The sequence below is a fragment of the Sorex fumeus genome, unplaced genomic scaffold, assembly GCF_029834395.1.
Source record: "Sorex fumeus unplaced genomic scaffold, SorFum_2.1 ptg000123l, whole genome shotgun sequence".
Classification (NCBI taxonomy): Eukaryota; Metazoa; Chordata; class Mammalia; order Eulipotyphla; family Soricidae; genus Sorex; species Sorex fumeus.
The window spans coordinates 1,743,815-1,770,961 of NW_026606180.1; the positions used below are offsets into that span (position 1 = coordinate 1,743,815).

At 45.9% G+C, this 27,147-nt stretch overlaps 1 protein-coding gene across 2 annotated transcripts in view; it reads left to right on the forward strand.

The window, feature by feature from the left end:
• LRFN2 (leucine rich repeat and fibronectin type III domain containing 2) overlaps positions 1–14,104 on the forward strand; it is a 183,095-nt gene extending 168,991 nt beyond the window's left edge. For both annotated transcript variants that reach the window (XM_056137307.1, XM_056137306.1), the window contains one exon: positions 13,156–14,104. In XM_056137307.1, coding sequence (XP_055993282.1) covers positions 13,156–14,104 — 949 coding nt within the window. The remainder of the gene's footprint in view (positions 1–13,155) is intronic.
• Positions 14,105–27,147: the final 13,043 nt, after the last annotated feature.

Genomic DNA, 27,147 nt, shown 5'->3' on the forward strand with positions numbered 1-27,147 from the left:
TATTTATAACAAGTATAATTGGTCTGACACCTCCTCTGTTTTTGCTGACAAGTGATAAATTGTTATCGAACTTGCTTTTCTCAGCTACTCAATGAGTAAATGACAACTCACCATCATTATTATCATGTTTATTGGATCCTTAAGGGTCCCAAGAAGAGAGTAAGAGGACAGTCATGTTTATTTCCATTGTACTACATTTCTCCCACTCACCACAGGTAGTTGATGCTGCTGTCCTATTTCACATATAGATGAAATGACGTTCGGAAGAATAGTCCTGGTGCCCACATACTGGTGCCAGGGGAGATTGAGGGTGTGACTTCCAGGATCAGGGGCTGACTGGAAGCCAGGATGGAAGTGCCCGGCCCAGCACCTCCATGCAGTTCAGAAGAACAGTCCTGGTGCCCACATACTGGAGCCATGCTTGTAGAAACTCATGGTCACCGGGATTCCATCTGGAGACTGCACCTACCCCATCTGGGACCTCCCAGTGATATCGGCTCGATATGGGGGCCGGAGAATTCTCCGGGTGTTGTGGTGCCTGCCGGCCAGTTTTCTTTACCTCAACTGCATCCTTGATGGAAGTGTTAAGCATCTCACTCAAGGTCATACAGCTGATAAATAATAGTGCTGGGCTGGAAGCCTGGGAACCTCTGGACTTATTCTTTCTATGAAGAAGTAGAGCAAACTCCTTCTTGATATGGCCTTCTTGGTTATACAGAGATTGGCGACGTTCCCAGATCCTCGTTGACAGCTGAGTCTGCCCTGCATCCTGAGTCAGGGAGCAAAGGCAGCTGTCCTGCTGTGGTCCCACCTGTGTCCAGGTGAGCCCTTCTTCTGGGCAGATGCATGCTCCTTTAACTTATCTCCCAGTAATCATTTCCATCACTTAGCCAGAGCTTAAAGAACACAGTCCCCATGTAGCTTCTGAAAAACTCCTTCCAGAGTCCCCGGGAGGGGAAGCACATCCTGCCTTGAGTGCCTGCTGGCCCCGCAGTATCCTCGTGATCTCCAAGCTAGCTGGCAGCTGTCAAGCTCTAGCTGTGAAGACTCACTCTTAGAGAGCAGCTTCCCCCTGGTTCAGCAGCAGCTGCTCCTTCATTTTACAAGCCCTAAAGGGAGCATTCTAGGTGCCAGACACTGACCTGTGTCCCTAACGACTCATTCCTCTCTCAAACCTTAAAGCAGAGATACCATGTCTATTAGCAGGTGTGCAATGTATGTTTCTGTTTTTACAACAATGGGCCCCTAAGGTACAGAGAGCTTCAGAAAGTGGCCAAGGTGAGCCATTGCAGCCACTAAGCAGAAGAATTGACATTAGACCTGGGAACCAGACTACTTCCTGACTGGTTCCTTAGAGAAGCCTAGCTACAGCTTGTATGGGTATTTCTGAGGGTGAGAGTGGAGACATTTATTACTGTGATCAGATTTATCAGATCTTTCTCCCTTCCTTCCTTTCTCCCTCCCTCCCTCCCTCCCTCCCTCCCTCCCTCCCTCCCTCCCTCCTTTCCTTCCTTCCTTCCTTCCTTCCTTCCTTCTTCTTTCCTTCCTCCCTCCTACCCTCCCTCCTTCCTTCCTTTCTCCCTCCCTCCTTCCCTTCCTTCCTTCCTTCCTTCCTTCCTTTCTTCCTTCCTTCCTTCCTCCCTCCTACCCTCCCTCCTTCCTCCCTCCTTCCTTCCTTCCTTCCTCCTTCCTTCCTTTCTCCCTCCCTCCCTCCTTCCTTCCTTCCTTCCTTCCTTCCTTCCTTCCTTCCTTCCTTCCTTCCTCCTTCTTTCCTTTCTCCCTCCCTCCTTCCTTCCTTCCTTCCTTCCTTCCTTCCTTCCTTCCTTCCTTCCTTCCTCCTTCCTTCCTTCCTTCCTTCCTTCCTTCCTTCCTTCCTTCCTTCTTTCCTTCCTTCCTCCCTCCCTTTCTTCCTCCCTCCCTCCTTCCCTCCCCCTCTCTCTTTCTTGCGCCCTTTCTTTTTTCTCATTCTTTTTTGGAGGTGGGTGCCATACCTGTCAGTGCTTAGGGCTTATTCCTGCCTCTGCACTTAGGCATCACTCTTAGCAAGGCTCAGGGGAATATTTGTGGTGATGGGGATTAAATCCACGCCTGCCACCTCCGAGTCAAGTGCCCTATCCCTGTGCTCTCTCTCCAGTCCCTATTAGGGAGCTTTCACTGAGGCACAGACTTATGATGTGTACCTGGAGACTGGGCAGTGAATAGCAAAAACACATCTATAGAAGAAGAAGGACCGAGGGGCTCACAGTCTCAGACTGGGCTCCTGCTAAGTGAGCGGCAAAGAGTCAGCGCGCTTATGGGGGTGGAGGAAGCTGAAAGGATCAAAAAGAACTGAAGACAAGGCTTTGCAGAGTCAGAGAGTGAACACCATGGGGAAACAGCTCAGTCTAAATCAAAACCTCCAAAACCAGGAGTCCCTAGGCCTGAGCTGACCCCGCATTAGCTGCAACCCCCTGCTTGCCTGCTGAGTATGCTGGGGTCTCACAGGCAATGGGATATTTTTCCCACTCACTGAACACCCGCCTGGCCTGACCCTTAGCAGGCCCAAAACAGCCCGGTGGAGCCCTTTGATGGGAAGTTCACGCTAGAGTGATGCTGGCCATGTCTCACCGTTGAGTGTTTGAAAAATGCCCAGAACTGCCAGAGAACTAAACGTCCTGGTTGTATTTCATTTTAATACATTTGAAACTAATTGGAGTAGCTGGATATTGTTAGTGGTGGGGTGTAAAGTATAGAGCTTTTTTTTGCCGTCTCCTGACTAATGAGTGTTTGAGGGGGTTGACATGTGACAACTGCTATTCCAGACCCTGGCCTCTTAAGTGGGGTGTCATGGTCTCATGGTCCCTTCTGAAAATATGTCACTAAATGTGGGGGTTTGTGAGAACTTGGGCAGCAGTAAAAGGTTTCTGATCACACACTAACCTGAAATTAATTCAAAATGCACTGTAAGACGCATCTGAGGTGTTTCTAGAAATGCATGTCAGCGCTGCATTCCTAGAAGCAAATGGAAGCAAATGGAATCAAAAATGGGATAAGTTAAGTGGAAATAACTTTATACCAGTTTTTTTTTTTGCAGCTGGCAGGAAATTTTTGTGAACTGGCACTAGTTCAAAAACTAGTGGTTGAGAAGAATTGATGTGGAATATTCAGGATGTTGTTTGACTTCTAACAAGTTTTCAGTAAAGGTCAGTAGGTATTATAGGGCTGGGGGCTACACATGGCAGTACTTAGGGCTACTGTCTCTCTGTGTAGAAGTTATTCCTGGTAGTGCTTAGGGGACCATGCAGTGTCAGGGATGGAACCAGGTTTCCTGTGTTCAGAGCATGTGCCAATCTGCAGCTCTGTCTCTTTCACAGGCTCACCAAGAGGCTTCCTTCTTGTTGAAATCCAACACTGGTCAGGGGTTCAAGGTGACTTGTGTAGTGAAGATCTTGCCCGAGAGCCTGGACCACCAGGTTGATGATGTGGGCTGTGAGCTTATGAGAGATGGCCTTTATGCCTGAGACTCAGTTTCTCCTGCTAGTATGTGTCTCACTCTCCCTCCCTCTGGTCATCAGTGTGGACACAGACCCTGCCTGCCAAGTGCCTGGGCAGTTGGGAGAGAGCTAAAAGCAGTCATGTTCCTGGGCAGGGACACACACAGGTCCTGTGGGGCTGGCAGTCAGTGGGAGGGCAGGGTCTCTTGCCTGTGTGCTCAGGGGGGTCCTTTCATGTCCCCGATGCCTCTGATGGGTCACAGAAGCTGAAAAACATGTCTGTAAAGTTCCAGTAATGAGGGTACAGAGCTGGGCAGGGGAGCAGGGAAGTTGGCAGTGACTTCTCCAAACGAGTCCTGGGGCCAACAGATCAGGGTGACTCACTAAATGGGAGAAATTCCTCAAAAATGGAATTTCTGAGGGACTGAAGGGATAATGAAGGCTGGAGGTAAAAGAAGGGAATTTGTTGACAAGAAAGCAAAAATTGCATTTGGCAGGGCACTCTAGCACCAAGTGTTTCCTGTTGCACAAATACACTGTCACTGTCACTGCCCTCCCGTTGTTCATCGATTTGCTCGAGCGGGCCCAGTAACGTCTCCATTGGAGACTTTGTTGTTACTGTGTTTGGCATATCGAATACATCACGGGTAGCTTGCCAGGCTCTGCCTTGCAGGTGAGATACTCTCGGTAGCTTGCCAGGCTCTCTCTGAGAGGGGCGGAGGAATCGAACTTGGGTCGGCCATGTTGGCTGCGTGCAAGGCAAATGCCCTACCATACACATCTCTCATTTAATTGTCACTCCCAACACACACAGACATACACACACACCCCACACAAACTTTTGCACCTCATAACCCCCACCCCCCCCACACACAGACCTACACATAAAAAAACTCCCCAGTTTGAATCCTTCGGCTCTAAGGGGAATAAATTGGGCTAGTCAGGATGTCTTCTTTATGAGGATACTCAGATATGAGGCTCCATTCCCTCAGGCCTTAGTCTAATCTGACTGGTTAAGAAGTGTCACCATACCCAGGGCCCAGTCTATAGAAGAAACCTGGCCTGCAGTCTTCATTGCTTCTGCCAGAATGGACTCCTTGGACACCTCTGTGTCCAAGACACCTCTTGGATACCCTGCAAGGAAGAGCAGGGTCTAATCTGGTCAGGGATAAAACAAGGCAAGGAAAGTGGCTGAGCAAACTTTGCTAGTCAGCTCCAAAGTAGAGGCCCAGGGGGGCCACTTGAAGTCCTTCTCGTGCTACTTCCTGAAGCCCAATATATATTTCTTGTCAGAAACAGGAAAGCACAGAGTTCAGAGTTCACTCCAAAGTGTCAGAGCACACTGGGGCACTCCTGGTAGAATTGAGGAGCTAGAAAATGGGTGAAAGAGGAACAAGGCAGAGATTCACCTTGCTAAGGTCTAGAACACTTTATATATGCACATATTTCTGTGTGTGGTTCTGTCTCTCATAACACATTCACACAATCATATCCTCAAACCATACTTGCACACCCACACCTCAAACATACATCTATATGCACATTCATGAAGAGCCATCAGGAATTTGTGAGTCGAGCCTCAATACAGAAAAACTCCTCTGTAAAGATATAAACTCCTCCCAGCCAGAGCCTTGCATCACTGGACTGTGAGTTAGTCATCATATTTAGCTAGTAATCCCAAACGTTGAGTAGAGCACTCTTCCATTGGCTCCTCCATCCTTGGGCTCAGTATTTACTCAGCAGTTCTCAAGGCTGGCAGTGGAGCAGTGAGATTCGAGTCAAGTAAGATACAGCCTGAAGCCTGAAGGGAAAAGCTGTGACAGAGGAAGGCTGGAGGCAATGGAAGGAGAGGACCATGTCAAGTTTAAAGGAGAAGAGAGCCTGGAGGGGAAGGACAGATTTTAGGAAAAGGGGCTGTTACATATCCAGGGGTCAGTTGGTACATTTGGGGAATTGTGAGTGGTTCCTAGAAGATGGCAAAGCATTTCCTAAAGGTGTCGGTCTCTAGGAAGGACCAAGTTGTGTTGTTGCCAATATGAGGTGAAGTGCATTTTCCCAAAGAGCAGGACAAAATGATCTTGAAGGTAGAATAGGCTCAGCAGGTAAAGTGATCTCCTATGCCACGTAGGGTTCAGCCAGAAGAAAAGAAAACACTCGTAGTCTAAGAGAGACATTAGTAAAGGCATTCAGGCATGTGAGAGATTGGGGGGTTCGCTGGGGAAAGCGAGGCACCACAGAAAGTAGCAATAGCAGAAAACCACTTCCACCCATCCAGCCCTCCCCAAGGATGGAAGAATGTACAGAGTCAAGGATCCAAGTCTCTCTAGCAGGAGCTAGAACTCTGAGGAGACTCTGAAACTAACTGGGAGACAAGGTTTGAAATGGACAGATGAGAGATACCTGGCTTTCCCACTCCTCCCACTCTCCAGTCTTCCTTCATGTCTTGTTGCATATTCCACCTGGAAGTTTAACATCAAGAGAGCCTGGGAAATATAGTTCCTCATCATATCCTGGCAGAAGGAGAGATGGGTGACTAAGTGGGGGAAGGCAGAGATCCAGTGCCAACACAGATCTGATAACAAAGAAAATAGCCAGTAAGCTTCTTTGACTACTTCTTTTATTCTTTTCCCACATTTTTTTTATTAAAGCACTGTGATTCACAAAGTTATTCATAGATGAGTTTTAGACATACAATATTGCAGAACTGATCCCACTCATCACCAGTTTCAACTTTCCTCCACCAATGTCTCCTGCTTCCCTCCCATATCCACCCTCCATCCCCTGCAGCCTGACCTCCTGACAGCACCTTTCTACATGTGTTTGTTAAAGTTTGGGTCTCTTGATTTCAGTGTTGCTGATTCTGTTGTTTGGATATTTTGCTTGTCATTCCTGAACACAACCTCTGTACCTGACTCCCCTGACCTGGCCCCAGTTGCTTCTCATCTGTCTCTTCTCCACCTCCCCTCCATTTCTTTCGTTCTTCCTATACTTTGGTGGCCGAGGATGATCAAAGAATTTCCCCCCTTTAAAACATTTGCTTTTACTCCGATAGCACAGCGGGTAGGGTGTCTGCCTTGCACGCAGCCAACATGGCCGACCCGAGTTCGATTCCTCCGCCCCTCTCGGAGAGCCCGGCAAGCTACCGAGAGTATTCGATATGCCAGACACAGTAACAACAAAGTCTCCAATGGAGACGTTACTGGGCCCGCTCGAGCAAATCGATGATCAATGGGAGGGCCTTTACTACTTTACATCCAGTTATTCTTTAAATAGCACATAAAAGGGATATCATCCCGTGTTTATTCTTACGATTCTTGCTTACTTTATTGAATCTGATGTTTTCAAGTTCTATTCATGTTTCCATGAATTGCATGGTTTCAACATCCCTTACAGCTCCATTGTGCATATATACCACATCTTCATGATCCACTTAGTGTGTTGTTGGGCATCTAGGTTGATTTCCAAATACTAGAAATTTCACTGAGTGCTACAATGAATAATGGTGTGCATACTTTCTTTTGAATGAATGTTTTACTGTTGTAAGGATAGATACCCAAAAACTGGAATTGCTGGTCATAGGGGAGATCAATTCTGAGGTTACTGAGTAACTTACATTTTGTTTCCCGTAGGGGTTGAATCAGACAGCATTCCCACCAGCATGGATGAGGGGTCCTTTTATTGCCACATCCCTGCCAAGAGAAATGTTTTTGATATGTGCCGTTTTCACTGCTATAAGATGATATCTCAAACCATACATAAACTTTATAATAAGTGAAAATGAGCATTTTTTTCATGTGTCTGCTAGCCATCCATTGGTCTCCCTTAGAGAAGTATCTATTCATTTCCCCTCCCCATTTTTTGATGAGGCTTTTAGATTTTGTTGTTGTTGTTGTTAATACTTGTGAGTTCTTAATAGATGCTGGATATCAACCCTGTATCTGATGTTTTGAGTGGAAATAATTTGTCCCATTCAACTGCCATTTATTTTTTAGCATTTTTTTGTCATACAGAAACTTTTAAGTTTGTTGTAGTCCCTTTTATTTAGTTTTTATTCTGTAGCCCTTGCCAGTGGCATCGTATTGTTGAAGACTCCTTTGAGGTCTAGGCCTAGGTCTAGGCCTTCCTCAGTGCATTTTGTAGATTTGGGTCTAATCTCAAGGTCTATGATCTGCTTTGAGCTGACACTTGTGTAAAGTGTAAGATATGGATCCAGCTTTAATTTCTTGAATGTGGTTATCTAATTATTCCAACAATATTTGTTCAAAAGGCTTTTATTCCATTTCATACTTTCAGCTCCTTTGTCAAAAAATATATATGGGTGTTTGTCCTTGAATACCTAGCGGTCATAGAGTCCTTCTAGATTCCATAGTTTTGATAACTATGATTTTATAGGATAGATTCAACTTAGGTAGTGAGTTCCCTCCCAGTTTCTTGTTTTTCTGTATGGTTTTGGCTATTTGGGGTCTTTTATGGCTCCACACAAACTTAATAATTGGCTGTTCTAAGTCCTTGAAGAATGTCATCTGAATTTGCATAGGGGTTGCATTAAATCTATATAGTACGTTAGGTAAGGTAGTCATTTTGACAATGTTGATGCTTCCGATTAATGAGAATGGCATGTTTTTGCCATTTCCTAAGATCTCCTGTTTATTTCTAGAGTGTTTTGGAAATTTTTATGGTATAGGTCTTTCACCTCTTTTGTTACATTGATTCCTAGGTTCTTGATGTTTTCTAACACTGTTTTAAGTGGGATAGACTCTTTGATCTCTTTATTTTCTGATTCATTATTTGTATTTAGAAACACAACTTATTTTTATGTATTGACTTTGTATCCAGCCACTAAGCAATATGTTTATTGCTTCCTGGAGTTTTTAAGTGAACTATTTAGGGTTTTTCATGTATGTCATCATGTCATCTGCAAATAGAGATAATTAGACTTCCTCTTTTCCAGTTTATATCCCTTTTATTTCCTTTTGTTCCCTGATTACTGTTTCAAAGACTTCTAATACAATGGTGAATAAGAGTGGGAACTGTGAACATTCTTTTCTGGGCCCTGATCTCAGTGGAATGCTTTCGGTTTTTCACCATTAAGAATAATATTAGCGGGGCTGGAGACATAGCACAGCAGGTAGGGTGTTTGCCTTGCACGCTCCCAACCCGGGGTCAATCCCTGCATCCCATATGGTCCCCCGAGCACCACCAGGAGTAATGAGCCAGGAGTAACCCCTGTGCATTGCCAGGTGTGATCCAAAAAGCAAACATATATATATGTATATATATGTATATGTATATATATATACTGCTGATGGGATTTTTATTGATAGCTGTTACTAACTGAGGAATTTCCTTCCACTCCTATTTTATTGTTTTGTTTTAAATCACGCATGGGTATAGGATCTTGTTGGAAGCTTTAGTAAAGACACAAGAGCCCTAAATGAGTAACTAAAGAGCTGGGCCTAATGGATTTATACAGGGCCTTCCATTCTCAAGACTATACATGTTCTTCTCTAGTACACACAGAACATTCTCCAGGTTAAATCATATTTTAGGACATAAGTCTAACTTACATAAATTCACAAACATAAGAATCATAACAAGCATCATATCAGACCACAAAGCCATGAAGATATAAATAACCATAAAAAGAAGATGGGGAGAAACTGTAACCACTGGATACTGAATAGCATGCTACCACATAATACTTGGACCAAAGAAGAAGAAACAAAAAGATTCTTTGAGAATAATGATAATGAAGAAACAAGTTAGCAAAATCTATAGTAACAGAAAAAGCAGTATTAAGAGGGAAACTCATAGCAATACAGGCCTACATAAGGAAAGAAGAAAAAGATAACATCAACAACCTAAATGCATACTTTAGATGTCTGGAGAACCAAAAACAAATGAACTCCAGGACTAGTAGAAAATAAATAATCAAAACCAGAGCAGAAATCAAAATATAGAAACCAAGAAAGCAATACAAAGAATCAATGAAACCAGGAGCTGGTTCTTGGAAAGAATAAACAAGATCAACAAACTTCTTTTCTTTTTTTCTTTTTTTTTTTTGTATTAGGGCCACACTCAGTGGTGCTCAGGAGTTATTCCTGGCTGGTTTTGCACTCGGGGATCACTCCTAATGACATTATGGATGCCAGGATCCAACCCAGGCTGGCTGCGTGCCAGGCAAATGGCATATCCCACTGTACTGTCTCTTCAGCTTTTCCTGTGATTACTTTTTTAAACCGCTGGTATCAGCCTTAGAGTTGTTTGCTAGTGATAAACTGAATGAATAAATGACAAACAACTATTAGCAGGGGGAAAAGGAGAAGAAAAACAATGTAGTAGCAACCACTTATACTTGTTTCTTCTGGGTAAGTTGTTGGGGTTACAGTTTAAATTGTGGTTTGGAGTGCACTTAATTAAATTTAACACATTGGAAAAACTTAAAATAGCAATTCATTCTTTCTGCTAATGGAGATGTCACTAGTTTATTGTGAAGAAAAGAAATGGATCAGGATTTTAGGATGTGTCTCCACCAGGAGGGTTGGGACCACGATATTGTGCCACATGTCCTCTCGCCTTTTGGATCTCCATTATGTTTGCCATCCCTTTTTTCTGATGAGTTTTTAATGATAAAAATAAATTAATTAATGAATAAACTATCAGTGCTACGTAAAGAAAAGGAAGAAAAAATAGCTGACTAACTACTTCCCCTGCCGCTTAGGGGTGGGTTCCAACTTACCTGCAAATTGAATGACATGGTGGTAGTGATTCTTGATAGAAGAAAAATGAAATAAATGATTATATTATATAACAATTTAAGTAATAAAGATTCATCATTGATGGGCTTATGGCAACTCCTATTTGTTTCCTAGGTGGACAAGATTGAGTATATCTGTTTTTATCTGTTTTGTTTGTTGTTTTTGTTTGGGGCCCATACCCTGAAGTGCTCAGGGGTTACTCCTGGCTCTGCACTCAGAGATCACTCCTGGTGGTGCTCAGCGGACCATAGGAGATGTCAGAGGTTAAACCCAGGTGTAAGGCAAGTGCCTTACTGGCTGTACTATCTTTTCTACCCTAAGATTATATATATCTCTTCCTTATTTCTAAGGCAGAAACCGTCCCAGATTCCAGGAGAAGCAAATGAAGAGATACTAACTTGTCCTAAGATATTTGGCTTTGTGGGTGGTTGACCTGGTCTTTCAGTCATGTCATGGGTCTAGTGTTTTTCTTGTGGTTGTAGTAGCAAGTCTGGAAGACAGATGAATTTGGGCCTCAGGGCTGATAGGATGGCATTTTTATCTCTATGATTAACACTAGCCTCTGCAGTTTCATATACCTCCATGTATAATTTTAATATTTCCCAGGAAGGCTGACCAGTGTGAATCCATGAGTCCTGGTTTGGGGTTGGGCTCAGCAAGGGAGAGAAGTTGGAATGTTGGTGGCAGGGAAGCATGTATGGTCAGGATTCTTGTCTCCCTGGTCTTCCTCTGGTGGTCTTTGTCCCCTTACTCCTATCTTCAATGGTGTGATATCTCTCTTCAAGGGACTCATGGCAAAGAGTAGAGACATTAGACATTATTATGGTCACTTCTGGGTGTGACCCTTCAATTTATGTCATAAGACTCTCAGGGTTTGGAATTAGCTCCTGGAGACTGGCCATAGAGCTACACGGACCTGGGGTCCAGCTGTTGGAGGAGTGTGAATCCTGTGGGCTCTCAGCTTCACTCCAGGAATCGATGTGGCTGCCCTGCCTCAGGCCAGTGTGGGCTTCCCACTGAGATGAGGAGACATACCCCATGTTTGTCATGTGTTTAGGGCTTCTTGGGTCCAGAAGCCACTGTTCAAGTCCTATGCCTCCCTCCTGGTGTGACTTCAAGGAAGTGACTTAGCCTCTCTGTCTCTTACAGTGCTTCCTCTGTGTCATGCGAACACTTATGCCTTCTACCAGAATTCGGTGATGTCCGGAGTGAAGACTAGCTCCCAATACCTAGAGCTTGGGTTGACTGTGAAACAGGGACAAGCCCCCACCCCAACCCCCCCTACCCTGGCAACTGAGTCAGTCAGGAAGGGGAGGAGGCGGTCTGCAGCCTCTGGGCTGCTGCTGACAGGATGTCAATATCTGCCTGTCAGCGCCAGTCCGCCCAACTAAAATCCCAGGTGGAAGTTATCAGGCTCTCGCATTTCATAGTTGAGATCTTAATTAAGCAGCTTGGCGCTGAGGTTGCAGGGCTGATGAGTCCTGAGTTTGTCCTTGAGCCGGATGGGACAGGAGTGTGGAGGGCTCTCCAGGAACAAAAAAGTTGTAGCACCCTGGGCTGAGGTGAGGGTTTCTGCAGGTGAGCTATGGGGTGACATGGCATTGTCTCTTGGGCCCCCAGAGGCATGATGGCAAAGTACCCATATTTCCTGAAGGTCTGAGTTGAGAGGCCCAGGACATGCAGGTGGCGTCCTTTACCAGGACCATGCTGCCTGCTTGGTCACAAGAAAGGCATTTGACAGAGAACAGGTCAGCACATTTGGAGAAAGAGTGCTTACAGGCTGACGGACACCGGAATGTTCTATGAATTTCAAGGTATGAGCCACCTTACCAGCAAACCAAAACAAGAGTAGACTGTCCTCCTCTAGGAGAGCTTCTATGCCTTACTTCTTGGGTGGTATTTCAAATGTGGGTGTGGGCTGCCAGACCCTGCCCAAAGGTGTGGGGTCCAATTCAGGTCCTTGCAGCCAAGAGACACTCTCCCTAGGTGTTCTCGGTGAGCCTGGCTGGCCCGGCAGTGGGAGGGTTTGTCCTTGTGCTCTTTGGGCTTCGTTTCTGCGCTGCCCCTCCTCCTCTGAGCAGCACCTCCAGCCCTTTCGACCCTCCCTCTTTGGAGACCTTAAGTCCCAAGGATGCGCCTCCCTTTCTGCCTGTGGAGAGGTGGGTGGCTTTGGCTACGTGCCAGCACAGCCTGTGGCCAGCACGGCACGGGTTGGTGCTCCTTGATACGGAAACATCTCTGGGGACATCACAGCGGGAGCTCGTGTCTGGGCTGGGTTGAAGATGGTCTGGAACAGACCATCTCCACCTCCGAGATGTCCACCTCCTACTCTCATTCCCATTTGTATTATGTATTATTTGTATATGGGTAGTGTTTTCAGTAGATGGGGGAATGTGGGGCAAGGGGAGCAGTCCCTTATTTAATTGCTTTTTATCTTCATGCTCTTAACCTCTGTCTCTCTGTATCCCTCCCTCTGCCGCCCACCCCATGTTTCCCCTCTCCCCTTGCCTGAGTTCCTTCTTCCTTCTCTGTACCCCCACCTCTAAATGACAACGTCATCTCTACTTCTCCTTCTTTCTGTTTTCTCCCTCTCCTTCCCTTCATCTTCACACTCACTGTCCATTCACCACTGCCACATCTTTGGGGTACTCTCCCTGCCTGCTTTCCGATTCTTTCCCTGGGTCCTTCTGTCTCTGTGTGTCTCTCTCTTGCATGCCCCTTTTCTCCTATCCCGCTCCCCTGCCGGTCCCTTTCTCTCCTCACCTTCTCTCCCCTTCCCTGGGCCCTCCCCATCATCGGCTTTGCTTTGTTCTCCCTGTGTCCTCCTGTCTGTCTCCCCCACCGCCCCCCCATCTTCTCCCATCTCTGCCCTGTCTCCACTCACCACTGCTCCCTCTCCCGCTCCACCCCCTACCCGTCACCAGGATGATCCCGGCTTCCAACAAGGCCTTCGTGGTCAACAACCTGGTGTCCGGGACTGGCTACGACCTGTGCGTGCTGGCCATGTGGGACGACACAGCCACCACGCTCACTGCCACCAACATCGTGGGCTGCGCCCAGTTCTTCACCAAGGCCGATTACCCGCAGTGCCGGTCCATACACAGCCAGATCCTGGGTGGCACCATGATCCTGGTCATCGGCGGCGTCATCGTGGCTACCCTGCTGGTCTTCATCGTCATCCTCATGGTGCGCTACAAGGTGTGCAACCACGAGGCGCCGGGAAAGGCAGCCGTGGCCACGGTCAGCAACGTGCTCTCGCAGACGGACGGGGCGCAGCCGCAGGCGCCGGGGCCCCCCAAGGTGGTGGTGCGCAACGAACTGGTCGAGTTCAGTGCCGGCCTGCCCCGAGGCAGCGACTCCTCTTCCTCCAGCTCCCTGGGCAGCGGGGAGGCGGCGGGGCTGGGCCGCGGGCCCTGGCGGCTGCCGCCCCCCGCGCCGCGCCCCAAGCCCAACCTGGACCGCCTGGACCGCCTGATGGGGGCCTTCGCCTCCCTGGACCTCAAGAGCCAGAGAAAGGAGGAGCTGCTGGACGCCAGGACTCCAGGCGGGAGGGGCTCTGGGCCGTCGGCCAGGGGCCGGCACTCGGACCGAGAGCCCCTGCTGGGACCCCCGGAGGCCCGGGCCCGTGGCCTGCTGCCCCCGCCCCTGGAGGGCAAGGCCAAGCGGAGCCACTCCTTCGACATGGGGGACTTCGCCGCGGCGGCCGGAGGGACCCTGTCAGGGGGCTACAGCCCCCCTCGGAGGGTCTCGAACATCTGGACCAAGCGCAGCCTCTCTGTCAACGGCATGCTGCTGCCCTTCGAGGAGAGCGACCTGGGGGGGGCCCGGGCCGCCTTCGGTAGCTCCGAGTGGGTGATGGAGAGCACTGTGTAGGCGGGGGCCCTCCCCGACCCCGCAGGAGGGTGGGGATGGAACCTTTGCTAGCCATCCTCCGAGTTTCCACGGTGATGTTTACAGCCAGGGGCAGTCCGCTCTCTGTCAAGGCCTCCTCCCCCAGCCACCCGCACCCCTCCCCAGGCCACCGCCCGCCTCGGGGCGCTCAGGGACAGGGACTCAGCGGCGGGGCCCGAGGGTCGGGAAAGGCGGGACTCCTGCCTTTCGGGTGGAAACAAGTGGCTTGGATGGCCCTGCTGCCGGCTTTTATTTAGGAATTGATTTTTCCCACTTCCCGGGATCCCCCTCCTCATTCACGCCAGATAACGGGGAGTTCTCAGCGGCACGCTGTCTCCAACAGCTCGGGAGGGGTCGCTACTGCCCACTGAGGAGAGAAGGAAATCCTCCTTCCTTACTTGATTGGAAACAGGTTCCCTCTGGTCAGACCCTCATTACTCCTGTCAGCCGTGTACCAGAGCTGTGGGGGAGGGGCGCATGTGTGGCCCCCCAACATCTGCCCAGTTTCCTTTGCTTCTCAGACTGGCACCTACATCTGCTTAACCACAAGAGTAACAACTTCCAGGACTCTGTGTGTGAGGGGGAAGGAGAGGCCTTAGCGTAAGGCCAACTGGATCTCAACGTTTAGAATTAGCTTTGGAATTGTTGCCTCTGGAGAGGGAAGCTGAGGCTGAAAGTTCCCATGAGCAGGGGATAGACCAAAAGTGCTACCCTGCGGGAGAGCAGATTGGAGAGTTAAGATGAGCACTGTGCTGGGAGTTCAACCTCTGAGTTAGGGTTACAGCACCACCACTGTAGTTAGTTTGAGCAAGATGCTTTCTCTTTTGGGATCTCATTCTCCTAATTGCAAAATATTGAGATTGCCAAAGGTCCTTGCTTCCCTTCCACATCTCAGGATTAATGACAACTTCCTGACTCTCAGCATTATGGTTTCTCCTTAGCTTAGCAGCAGTTGGCCGAAGAGCAGCTTCTGCTCTGCTCACTGCACCTGACAGGAGAATCTTAGAGGCTTTGGAGGGGCAATGCTAGTCTCGGGAGAGTCCTAGGGTTTGGGAGCTTGAACAGACATTTGTAACCCTTTCCTCCCCTGTCACCTCTCTACTTGAGTCGGACCAACTAGCCCAAGGTCTTGGAGTGAGTCACTGACAGGTTATGGTAGGCCCAGTCCATCTGCCTGGGGAGGGACTGATGTAACCCAGTCCATGTCTCCACATTTCCAATCTAGGGGGTTTCTGTGTGCAGTGTGTCCCTTGTCTGTCCCTAAGGAAGGAAGGCGGCTCAGGTTGGAAAGTGGGGGGATATCTACCACAGATGGCTCTTGTAGGAGGATCCATCCATGGAAATATTGGGGAGGTGATAGGAGGGTCCACAGGGCTCATTTTCATCCAGGATTAAGCTCCGCACCCCCTGACGGGGTGGAAAGGGTCCAGAGAACGGGTGGCTGGGGAGCTGCTGTTTTCTAGGAGCCTCTGACCAGCTTCCCTGCATTGCTGCCTCTCCTGATTGCCACCTGTTCTGGGTTGCTCCTCATTTACCAACACACTACCTCTCTCTCTCTCTCTCTCTCTCTCTCTCTCTCTCTGTCTGTCTCCCCCTCTCTCTCTTCCCATCCCTCCAATATTCTTTTCGCTCTCCGGCATTTTTCATGTCTCTCATCTGTCCCCTTCTTTAGATTTGCCAATATCACAGCAAACAAAGCATAAAGGGGAGGCCACTTCAGGCCTAGAAGGTCTGAGGGGCTCTGGCCAGCAGCCGTGCTGGCCCCACCCCACCACAGCACCTAGAACTCTCCAGAAAAGAGTGCAGAGTTGTCCATTCAGGGCTGCCTTCAGATTCCAGTGCCTCCAAGGTTCCTGCCTTCACCCTCCACGCCACATCCCTTCCTTTCCCCTCCCCTTCCTTTCCCTCTACTCTCCTTTTCTGTTCCCCCACCTTCCATGACTCTGCTTTCCTCTGGCCCTTTCAGGTCCTGAAAAGGTAATAAACATATCAGATGAGACCCTCTCTGGGATTGCAAGTTAATTTTCCAGGTCATCCCACTAGCTGAGCACACACATTCACTGCTCAGGTGCCCCCTCCACAGAATGAAAAAAAGCATTTCCCATCTTCCCTCTTACCCATGCCCACGTTCTCTCTTCTCCCTTTTCTCTCTGCACCTTTCTCATGCAGCCTTTTAAAATGTAGCCATTGAGGAAGTGACCCCAAGTACTCCCTTAAGTTCAAATGTCGGAAGGGAAGACACAAGCTCCTCGGTGCCCTGAGCTCTTGGTGGCTTGCGATGTAACTGCAATGTGTTTGTTGTGTTTCTGACTTGAAGTTTTGGAAAGCAGCTTCCCTGTGGTCAGAATATAAATGCCAATCTTTTCTGTTGCTAAAAAAAATATGTACAGTAAAATGTACAGTTAAACAAAACCACCACCAAGCATACTTCTTGGAAGGGAGAAAAAAAAGAACGTTCTCGTGTCTGTGAATGTCTGCTGTTCATTTCTTTGAAAACTGGGGTTTTCTAAAGGTGGCTTTGAAATGGTGGAGTTTTCTTTGCACCTGTATTTGTTTACTACTTGGTGGAAGCTGCTTCCTGCCAAGTCCATGTTTGAGATGGGAGTCTTCTGAAATGGGGGAGAACGAGGCAACCTCTTGGAATAAAAACCAGTGGTTACTTGTGCAGTGAAAAAAGCTATCGGCTAATAACAAATAGTTCAACCCCAACTAACCTGGATCTTCTGTTCGGGACCCCCAGAGAGCTGTCTCTCCTTTGAAAAGTCAGCAAGTCACATCTGGACCGGGACAATACCAGGTATATCCACTAGGGGTGCACAGGTACCAGGTACCACTTTGGGCTGGTCATTACTTTAAAGTTTTTGTTTTTTTGTTTTGTTTTTTGTTTGTTTTTTTTTTTAACGTGGGGAAATGGGTCAGCAAACGGAAGTACAAATCTAAGGTATAGAAATAAATAAACTTCTCAAACACAGACTAGGCTTCATAAATTTTTCCACTCAACACCACTTTTCATCCAAGAAGTGAAACCCACGTGAGCACTTCCAGAAACATACCAGATTCATTATGTGGTGGATTTGGAATTAATTTTTGGTCACTGCATATTCGTAAATCTTTTACTGTTGACAGTTTTTTTTGTGGAGTCCTTTATTCAGTTGTATGACCCCATATGGATTTGTGACCCAAAGTCTGAAAAGCTGGCATCTAGCTGCACACTGTCCAGTAGGAATAAAGTGTGAGCCAGACTGTAATTTTAAATTTTCTAGTAGTCACAGGCTATCAAGTATACAGATATGGGAATTATTTTAATAACAAGTTTTATTTTCCCAGCATATCTAATATCATTTCAACATATAATCAGTATAAAATTGTTAATAAGACATTTTTCTTATCTTTTTGTATAAAATTTTGGGAACCTGGTATGTGTTTTACATGATAGGGTATGTTTCAATTCCAACCTGCCATCTTAAAAGTGCATGGGGTCATGTGGAGAGCGCTGATCATTGCATAGCTTGAGACACACACCGACTTGCAGGGTGTTTCTAGAAGAGAGGAGATCAACAGTCATCATTTGATAGCTGAAAAACTGTTCCTACATTTTCCAGAGATTGTCTTGGTACTTCTGTGCATTTATCACTAACCCTCACCTCAGCTTCTCAAGGTAGCTGTATTTATGGCCGATTTTACAAATGAAGGGACTGCGACTCAGAAGAGTTAAATGATTTGTTTAAGGTCAGCTCTGTCCTCCCACTGGCCTTTTTGGCATTTCTTGGCTCTGACCACCTCCTCTCTCTGCTCAGGAAGATTCATTCAGCCCATGTTAGCCCAGGTCTCCGGCACAGGCCTCCTGATGATCGGCCCCACTCCTCAGGATTCCCCTCAAAGAAGACATTTTGTTTTGTTTCCTTTTGCTCTCAGGAGGTTAAAATTTCAAAGGAACCCAGACTTTTTAAAAGATAGAATCTAATTCCCAGGCAGACCATAGCGAAAGCACTAACTCAGCTGCCCCATTTTCCAAATGGGAGGTGACTTTTCAACCCACCAAGTTGGCCCCTGAGTGCTTCCAGGTCTGCGTTCCCTAGCATGTCTGCTCTGCAGGGAATGCCAGAGGGTTCCAGTGACTGGACTGAACTGGGGTGGGGGACTTCCTCTGTCCTCGCAGCTTTGATGGTTTCTGCAAATATTTGAGGGTAAAATAGATCCATTATTTTAAAAAAACTAGTGTTGGCAGGCAACAAAATCTGAACACTTTTATTAGTATTAGGACCACCTATGGCTGTGCTCATGGGCTACTCCCAGCTCCGTGGTCAGGGGACCATGCTGGGCAAGGAATTGAACTCAGGCCTCCTGCATGCACAGCGTGAGTACTCACCCTTTGAGCTATCTCCCTGATCACACTGTGTTGTATGTCACACCTAGATTCGCCAACCCAGCAATGTTCCATATGATATTGCAAGCAGCAGGAAGTTTGTTGGGACAAGCAGTGCTCCTCAAAGGTAAATATCCGAGGTTTCCAAAATAGAATCAGGCCTCTCCAGGCTTCTTTCCCACATCTAATAGGAACAGTACGGAGCCGAGGAGATAATTCAAAGGGCTAGATGCAAGGCATGCAATAACACATGAGCCCCTAACTTTGATGTCTGGCACTAACTGGCTCCCCCAGTTTGACTCTGGTGACCCAAACACTGCTGAGTTTAAGCTCTGAACTGTGATGTCAGTCAGCCCATCTAATCAGACTATACATCATCCAGAGTGTTCCTGGGTGCCCTAAGAATCACTTGGAACACAATCCCTCCACCCATATAAAAAGACTAATGCTCCTTTCACCGTTTAAAAGTATCTATTTGTGCTTTTCGCATTTAACCCACAGACCTGAGGCCCTCAGCTTCCATAATTTCCTTTACGGTTCCCCATCTCATGGTCAGTCACTGTGTACCACCTGTCTCCAGGGATCCCTTTCCCTAACACAGGGAGACTGATTTAATTCCCAACAGACTACACAGAGGAGCAGGCCACACTTCTTAAGCTGTCCTGGGACCACCCCCCACCCCGCCACCATCTTGCTCTTTTGCCACTCTTGCCAGCTGAACCAATCTTGTCCCTGTTCTCATTTTGGACATTAGGCTTTCTTATGTTTCCAACTAGGGGAAATAGGCCCAGAGTGCATGTTTTTACCCAGTTATTTTTTAATTCTTTTTATTATTGTAGGGTTAATTGAGCTTCCGCTCCCTTTGCCTACAGTACCTAAATGTGCTCCTCAGGCATCAGAATTTACCAGATTCTCTTTCATCATCAAGCCTATAGGCTCATGGAGGCTCATCACCACTGTGGTTACGGGCTCACTTCCCTATTGAAGAGAAGGTGAGGCCAGAGTTCCTCCCACCTCCATAGGCTCCCAAACCCAGCTGGTCCACAGCCACCAGCCCACTCACTGGCGTCCCACGGCCGGGCCCCTCCATCCAGCACTTAGCCCAGATGGTTAGGTGATGATGAGCACGCCCCCCACTTTTTGTCACCTCCTCTGCAACATGTGTTCATGGGTGCTCCCTGGCATGCCCAGCACCAACTCTAGTATTTATATATTTTGCTTATATACTTTGATAGATGAGCTCGCTTTCCCTTGAGTGCTATTAACAAGATATTCCCTAAACTGTGGTTACCTTTATTAGCTGACCTCCTGATATTTCTCCCTTTTGCTCATGAAGAAAATCCTCAGTGCCCTACTTCTCTGCTGCCTACCCCATCTTCTTCATCTCCCCCTACCCCCGGCTGTCTATCACTTGGTGTGTTCTAGCAGGCAGGTATCTTGCTCGCCTTGGAGAAGGGATATAATCAAAGAGAAGACATGGAAGTTGTCAGTTACAGCCATTAATCCAGTGCGATCCAAACCCGACCCGTCAGCTCTGGCTTCCCAGTCATCCTCTTTCTGAGAATTCCATTTCTTTAGAAATCTCATTTGTTCATTTTTAATTTGGGATCTGTAATTTACAGTACTTCATAGCAATATTTAAGAAATATGATGTTGTCGTACCCACCTCTGAGTGGCACTGTCAGCATCCCTCCCCCTCTGTCCCTGGGTCATTTCTCATTTAGTATTTTATTCCCATTTTTTATTGAGGTACTGTTTTGTTTAGGAGCCTCACCCAAAGTTGTGCTCAGGGATCACTCCTGGTGGTGCTAAGGGACTGTAGGTGGTACTGGGAATCATTCCCAGGAGGGCTACATGCATAGCAGACAGCTTGTCCGTTGTAATATTTCTATGTCCCTAACAATACTGTTCATAATAGCTTTGTGCAAAGCTTGTCCCAACACTATACCACACCAGGGTGCCTGTTTCTCTACCGCTAACTTCCCTTTGAGTTTTGTCCCCAAAGTCCCCTCCCATGCAAAACCCATCTCCCACCTCCACAATAGTGGAGGCCTGTCAATCAACTCTGCAGTTTTGTTGCCTTTATGTTAGGAATATGTTAGGAATCTCTTAAGGGTACAATCTGCTTCTTTACCAAGGTATGCTGGTTTCCTTACCTTGCCAGGTAACTAAGTTCTTATTCCTTTGCTAGATTGACCCGAGGTTGGCGTTATCCAAATGAATTGAATTGAATGAATTGAATTCAATGAATTGAATAAATTGAATTCAAATAAATTGAATCACAAACTTAAATTGATAATGATAGCCAGTATTCATGGAGATTTTTCTAAGTGCCAGAAACAGTTCTAAGAACTTCATCTAGATTGTGTCAATTTGTATGATCAAATCTTGACCAAGGTCACTCATCTAGTGAGTGACAAAGCTGAGCAAACAATAAATGGATATATTCTTTTGTGTTGTGTGTGGCAGGGAGGGTTCTGGCTTTACTCAGATGTGATCAGGGATTACAGGGATTACTCCTAGCTCAATCCTCAGGGATCACTCCAGCAATTTTTAGGGGACCATATATGGTGCCAGAAATTGAACCTGGGTCAACCATGTGCAAAGGTCTTACCCACTGTACTATCTCTAGTCCAGGATTTGTACTGAAGTTACCTATGGAGCCGTAGAGGTGATCCGCATTGCAGAGTTTTCTGAATTTCACATCAAAGACCTGAAATCTGGCAATGAGCCTTGGGCTTGAGACAACCTCCAGCAGAAAGTGGGAGAAGTGACAAATCTGTCTTTTACACATGCAGCACGGACTGACTGGTCACCCAAATACCCTGCACTATGCCTTGAGACATCAAAGCAAAATGGAAGACCCTGTGCTGCCCGTGAGGGCCTTACATACTTTGCCATATGCAAGAAAAGAACTTAAACTTGTTTGTATGTGTCTGGTTTCATAAAGACAGAGTTGGAGAGCACTTATAGCCCCTGGAATCTCACTATCCTCAGGATGAGAGATGAAGGTATGGATTGGCTGGAGAGATCATCCCTTGGTGCATTACTGGATGGAAGAACTTTATATTACAAAGGGGCATTGCCCCTACTCAGAGATGAGAGAATTAATACTCAGCCTGGGGAAATGAGTGGCTTGAGGCAAACAGGGAGTCAGAACTCTGCACCTAGACCAACAGGAGGAGAAGCAACCACAGCTGTCTCAGAAGGTTTGGACATGGCTGGGGATATTGCGTTCGAAAGAACAAAACGTGCTTGTCTGAGTAGCAGTTGCAGAATTCTGGGTTAACCCAAGGGTGCTTCATTTGCTTTGCAGGGTCATTCAGTAGGAGAATCAGATTCAGAACCAGTTTGTTGACCTGATTCTTTTCCAGTTGAGAATCAACTATATAGTCTTTTTTACAATGGTGAATCTGCCTGCAGAGTACTAAGTAATTATACTAATCACACATTGGATTGGAAAAGTCAGAACGATAGCAGTCATTATTATTAATGATATGCATCATTGAAAACATTATGATAAATGATGGCATATTAGTGATAATATTAGGTATCTTGGGAGCATAGATGCTCAGGGCTGGCAAAGCTTTGAGAGGTCATCCATTCTAGCATCCCTGGATAGATATTAGAATCGCCAGTTCAATATCCATGGAAACTGTTATTCATCTCATTACAAGCAAAACTGTGCATGATGAACTAGAGAATTCACCCTGGGAGGGGAACAACTCCCCATATGCCAATCAGATCAAGGCCTGATGGTTATGACTCTGTGTTCTTGGTCGGCCCTAGTGGAGTCATTATTGCTGCCTTCATGAGCTATTCAGTGCCCAGACAGACAGCATGTCTTAGAGACTGCAGTGCCGACAGAGTGTCAGAAGGCTAAGAAAGAGCCAGGACCTTGTTGCTGAACATCCAAAGGACCTTTCTCTTCTCTTATTAAGGAAGCTCTTGGTCTCCATGGCTTTAGGAGAAGGAAAAAGTCAGGAATGTATCTGGTAGTCTCAGAAGACTCTGATACTTCCTTATGTTCTATGAGCCCAGAAGCCGCTAGAAGGACCCAGAAAATTCTAAGCCTCATCATTGGGCTTTACAATCCCCCTCATTCTTAACTGTCATTACAAATATGGCATAATAGCCAAAACATCTCAGAGTTCAGAAATGATCCAATTTCCCTCATTCCTTTGACACAACAGACTGTTTGCTTCTAGAGTATGAACACCAATAGAAGACTCTGCCAGGGGACAGTAAATCATCCTGTTCAGAGACTTGAGCACCCTAGAAGGTTCCTGCTTAAGTTTGGAGGTGAGTACTTCCCAAGGGGCAGAGTGGGAAAACCCCTGAATCCTACTTAAGTGTCCTCTCTACTTTAAACACCATCTACCTGCTTGAGAAAGAGAAAAGTTGTTCCTGGTTTGGTCTTTATTTGGGACTCATTACGTTATCCCAACTTGAAGAGAGATGGAATCACAGAGAAGTGTTTCACCCCTTCTAGGAGTTGGAGCCAGAGTAGAGCTGAAGCCTCACAGTTTACTTCAGGGAGAAATGGGGTATTCCAGGATGTGTGTGTGCGTGTGTGTGCGTGTGTGTGTGTGTGTAGTAAGAGCCATGCATACAAGAAGGTTGGCTTCCGTGTTGACAATAATAGAAACAACTGTGTGGGTCACAGAAAAGCATTGGGAGAGAGAGAGGATAACTTCAACACAGATGAACTTAGGGGGCCAATTTCCCCTGGGTCTTCACAGTTTAAAGAGTTTTGGCAAGATTCCACCATCTAAAGAATCCAGAAATAATTATAGAACCTGTGAGAGAAGCATAAGCTCAGTGTTTTCTCAGGACTTTTCTCTTCTGCTCTAGGGTCTTTCATCCTGCCTAAGCCTATGGGAAATAAAGAACTGTGGCCAGAATGAGGGAAATAGATCCTCTTACCAGAAAGCCTCTGATCAGGGTAGGAAGCAAGAAGGAGGGAGTTCAGTGAAGAGTATCTCATTAACTAAGGTTCCTTCTCTGGAACAGTGGAGAAGAAGCGTAACTAGAGACAACAGATATACAAAATCGATAGCAGAATTAGAAATTTTATAGCATCTCATTTTTCCTGGTACATTTCTTGTGGATTATAATTTTTTCCATTCTTTACCTAAAAACTTTCCATTTGCATCTTACTGTTTTATAGATTTTACAGATTTTCCCTGTTTTATAGTTTTTCTAAACTGAGGCAAAAGATGGGTTTTCTTCCTTGCTTTAATAGAGCTGGTGAAGTAGAAGTGGATCTCAAACATTATTAAATATTCTAACATCAAAATGGCTCACAAAACACTACTTTTTTTCTCCTCCATTTTTATTTGGGCACCATAATTTACAATACTGTTAATAAAAGAGCTTCTTTCAACACAGCCCCCATTAATGTCAGTGTCCTGCACCAATATCATTTTTCCCTCCTACCTCCTAAATCCTTAGTGCAGATTCAGCTCTGTAGGGAAATTCTCAGAATCTGTTAGCTTTCTATTTGTTATTCATCTATGAGGTTTCTTTATATTCCACACATGAGACATACCTTTCTATGTCTGTTTCTATCCCTCTACTGACTTCACTGATATGATTGACTTCACCCTCTTATAGTATCCACACAGCAGCATATTGCATGGGTTCATTCTTACAGCTTCTATTCTTACAGCTGAGAAGTATTCCACAGAGCATATACACCACAGTTTCTTTATCCACTAAGCTGTGCTTAGGGTTGTTTGCAGTTCTATTTTTTCTTGCTGAAACAAAGTAGGTTTTATTCAAACTAATTTTGAAAGGTGTAAGGAAAGGGTGGGGAGGGGAGGGGAAAGAGAGAGGGAGAGGGAGAGAGAGAGAGAGAGAGAGAGAGAGAGAGAGAGAGAGAGGAGATAAGAAGTACATGTTTGAGAGAGAACACAGGCTTCTCCACAGGCTTCTCCAGAGTGGAAATAGCCAAGCGAAACTTCATAGAGACATGCAAGTGAGACTCATGTTTAAGGGAGGAGCATAGGCCTGATGAGCAAGACTCTTTCCAGATCTTGGTCACTGTGAATGATACTACAATGAACACAGGAGATAGAAATGCAAATATCTTTCAAAATAGTATTTTGGGGTCCTTGGGTTATATGTCAAAAGGTGAATTTCTAGGTCATACGGAAACTTAATTCTTAACTTTTTGGATGTGCCTATATTGTTTTTCACAGAAATTTAATCAGACAACATTGGCACCATCGTGAATGAGGGTTCCAGTTCCTCCACCTTTCTTTCTTTCTTTCTTTCTTTCTTTCTTTCTTTCTTTCTTTCTTTCTTTCTTTCTTTTCTTCCTTCCTTCCTTCCTTCCTTCCCTTCTCTCTCTTTCTTCCTCTTTCTTTCTTTCTTTCTTTCTTTCATGTATATGCCAATCTCACTGGTCATAATATACATTAGAAACTGAATTATTACAGAGCCATTCACCGTCAGGGCAGCAATAAAGGACACAAACTGAAGCAGAGAGAGAGAAGCCAGAGTTAGGAGTTGGCCTGGGATGTAGCCTAGTCATCAAGAATATGCTAGCAGGCATGAGGCCCTAAGTTGGATCCCTGGTCTTGCCCTATATTTCTAAGCATAAGTGCCAGCAACAATTAAACAAAAGTAAAATTAAATTTTTAAAAAATTGAAAGAAAATAAAATATGTACCGGAAGTAGGAGAGTCAAACCTGAGAGAAGGCCTTGAAAAGCAGAGGAATGGTGCCAAGAAGGATTGCTCTGCTACGTGATTTTCTGAGGACATAGTTGCATCTCGGTCCTCCGGCACTGAGGCAATTGGGAAACTATCATCCTCTCCAGGCTAACTAAATAAGGAGAGACCAGAGAGATAGTACAGGGGTTAAGGCATTTGCCTTGCACTTAGCTGACCCCAGTTCAAATACCTGGCAACACATATATTTCCCCAAATTCTGTCAGGTGTAACTCCTGAGCACAGAGCCAGAAATAGTCCCTGAGCATTGTTTGAGTGTGCCCCAAATACAACAAATAATTAAAATAAAAATAAAACTTGTCAACTTTTGGAGGCCAGAAAGACAGTGCAGAGGTTAAGGTTCTTGCATTGAGTAGACTCTGGCTCATTTCCTGGCCCTTATATGGTCCTCCAAGCATCACAAGGGATGACTCCTGAGTATGAGCCAGGAAAACCCTTAAGCACCATTGGGGGGTGACCCAAGAACAAAAACACAAAATAAAAATTAAGAGCAAGAGAGAGGGTCCAGGCAAGGATGAAAAGCATGGGGAAGGGTCAGACAGAAAGTGTCTGGGACAACAGACAGGCAGGTCCAGCAAATCCACTATCTAGAACACAGGAGGGAGTAGGCTGGGGCTGGGGTACACTGGAACATCCTGGTGGACCCTGCACAAAGGTTCATTCACATCCATCGAAGACTTGAATACCAAGAAGTTTGAAGCCATTTTCAGGATTCAAGTGTTTTCCTCATATGTTTCAAAGCACTTATTCTTCCCAATTGGAAGTTAAAGACTCCAGACCTCACATAGGAAGAGAGGCACACAAAGAAATCATGACCTAGTCTATACCTGAATTTCAAAATCTACTGAAAGAGAAAAGACCAGGCTTCACCAGGAACACTGGAAAGTTAAGTTCAAGGTGTTTCCCCTCCCTTGGAATTCAACTGTCTTCTAGGTTTCCTTACAGGATGGCTGGAGATTGAGTAGAGAACAGTTGTGAGGAATGACTCCCAGATCTTCCAGATATGAACCTGCCGTATCTGGATTCTTTAGGAGGAAGGTGCTTGTGCTAGATAGTGATGTCTTTCAGAAAATGTTATAGAATCTGAGATGGCAGCTGGGGAAAGAGGAGGACTTAAGTCTCTTCCCTTCAGCAATGACATCAACCATAAGTAGATCTGCTCTTAGCAAAATACAAAGGTCTTTCTAAGAGGTAGAGGCAACCGAGGTTATTTATCAACGTAAAACATCCCACATGCTTCATATATTATTACTGTGATATGGTGAACTGGATTAACATTCTTTATTTTTTTCACACTTGCATACAGGTACCTGTTCAGAATACCTGTTCACTGACCAGCAGTTATAACCAAGGAGGTAGACCAGTGGTTTTCAACATTACTACACCTGAAGATTACACTGGTTTGGTGACTGAAAAATACTGGGTTAGATTATATATTATACCCATTTGTTACAAAGAAAACAGTGGTAAATTAACTTACCACAAATCAGGTAATTAGAGGTGATTAGATTTGCTCCCAAATTATTTATGGAAAGCAAATTACAGACATTCAGTGAATTTCCTCAGTCATGCAAGTAATGATGACTATAAGGGTTTAAGAAGGCATGGGGACAGAGATTGTAATAGGGATTAAGACACCTGCTTTATATGCAGCCAACCCCAGTTTGATTGTAGCACCATATATTACCATTTTATGGTATCTTGAACACTGCCAGGATGTAAGCTCTGAGCACAGCTGGGTGTGGCTCCAAATCCTTCCTCACAAAAAAATGGAGAAAGGCATTGAGCAAATATTTAGTGACTACTCCATGCCCTGTTTTGTCTTTAGATAGAAATTAAAGTTTGCTCTTAAGATCATGAAGTTTGTCCTGACACCTGAAGCATTTTGTAGCTCCCATGTGCCTGTTTGCTTTATTTATTTTT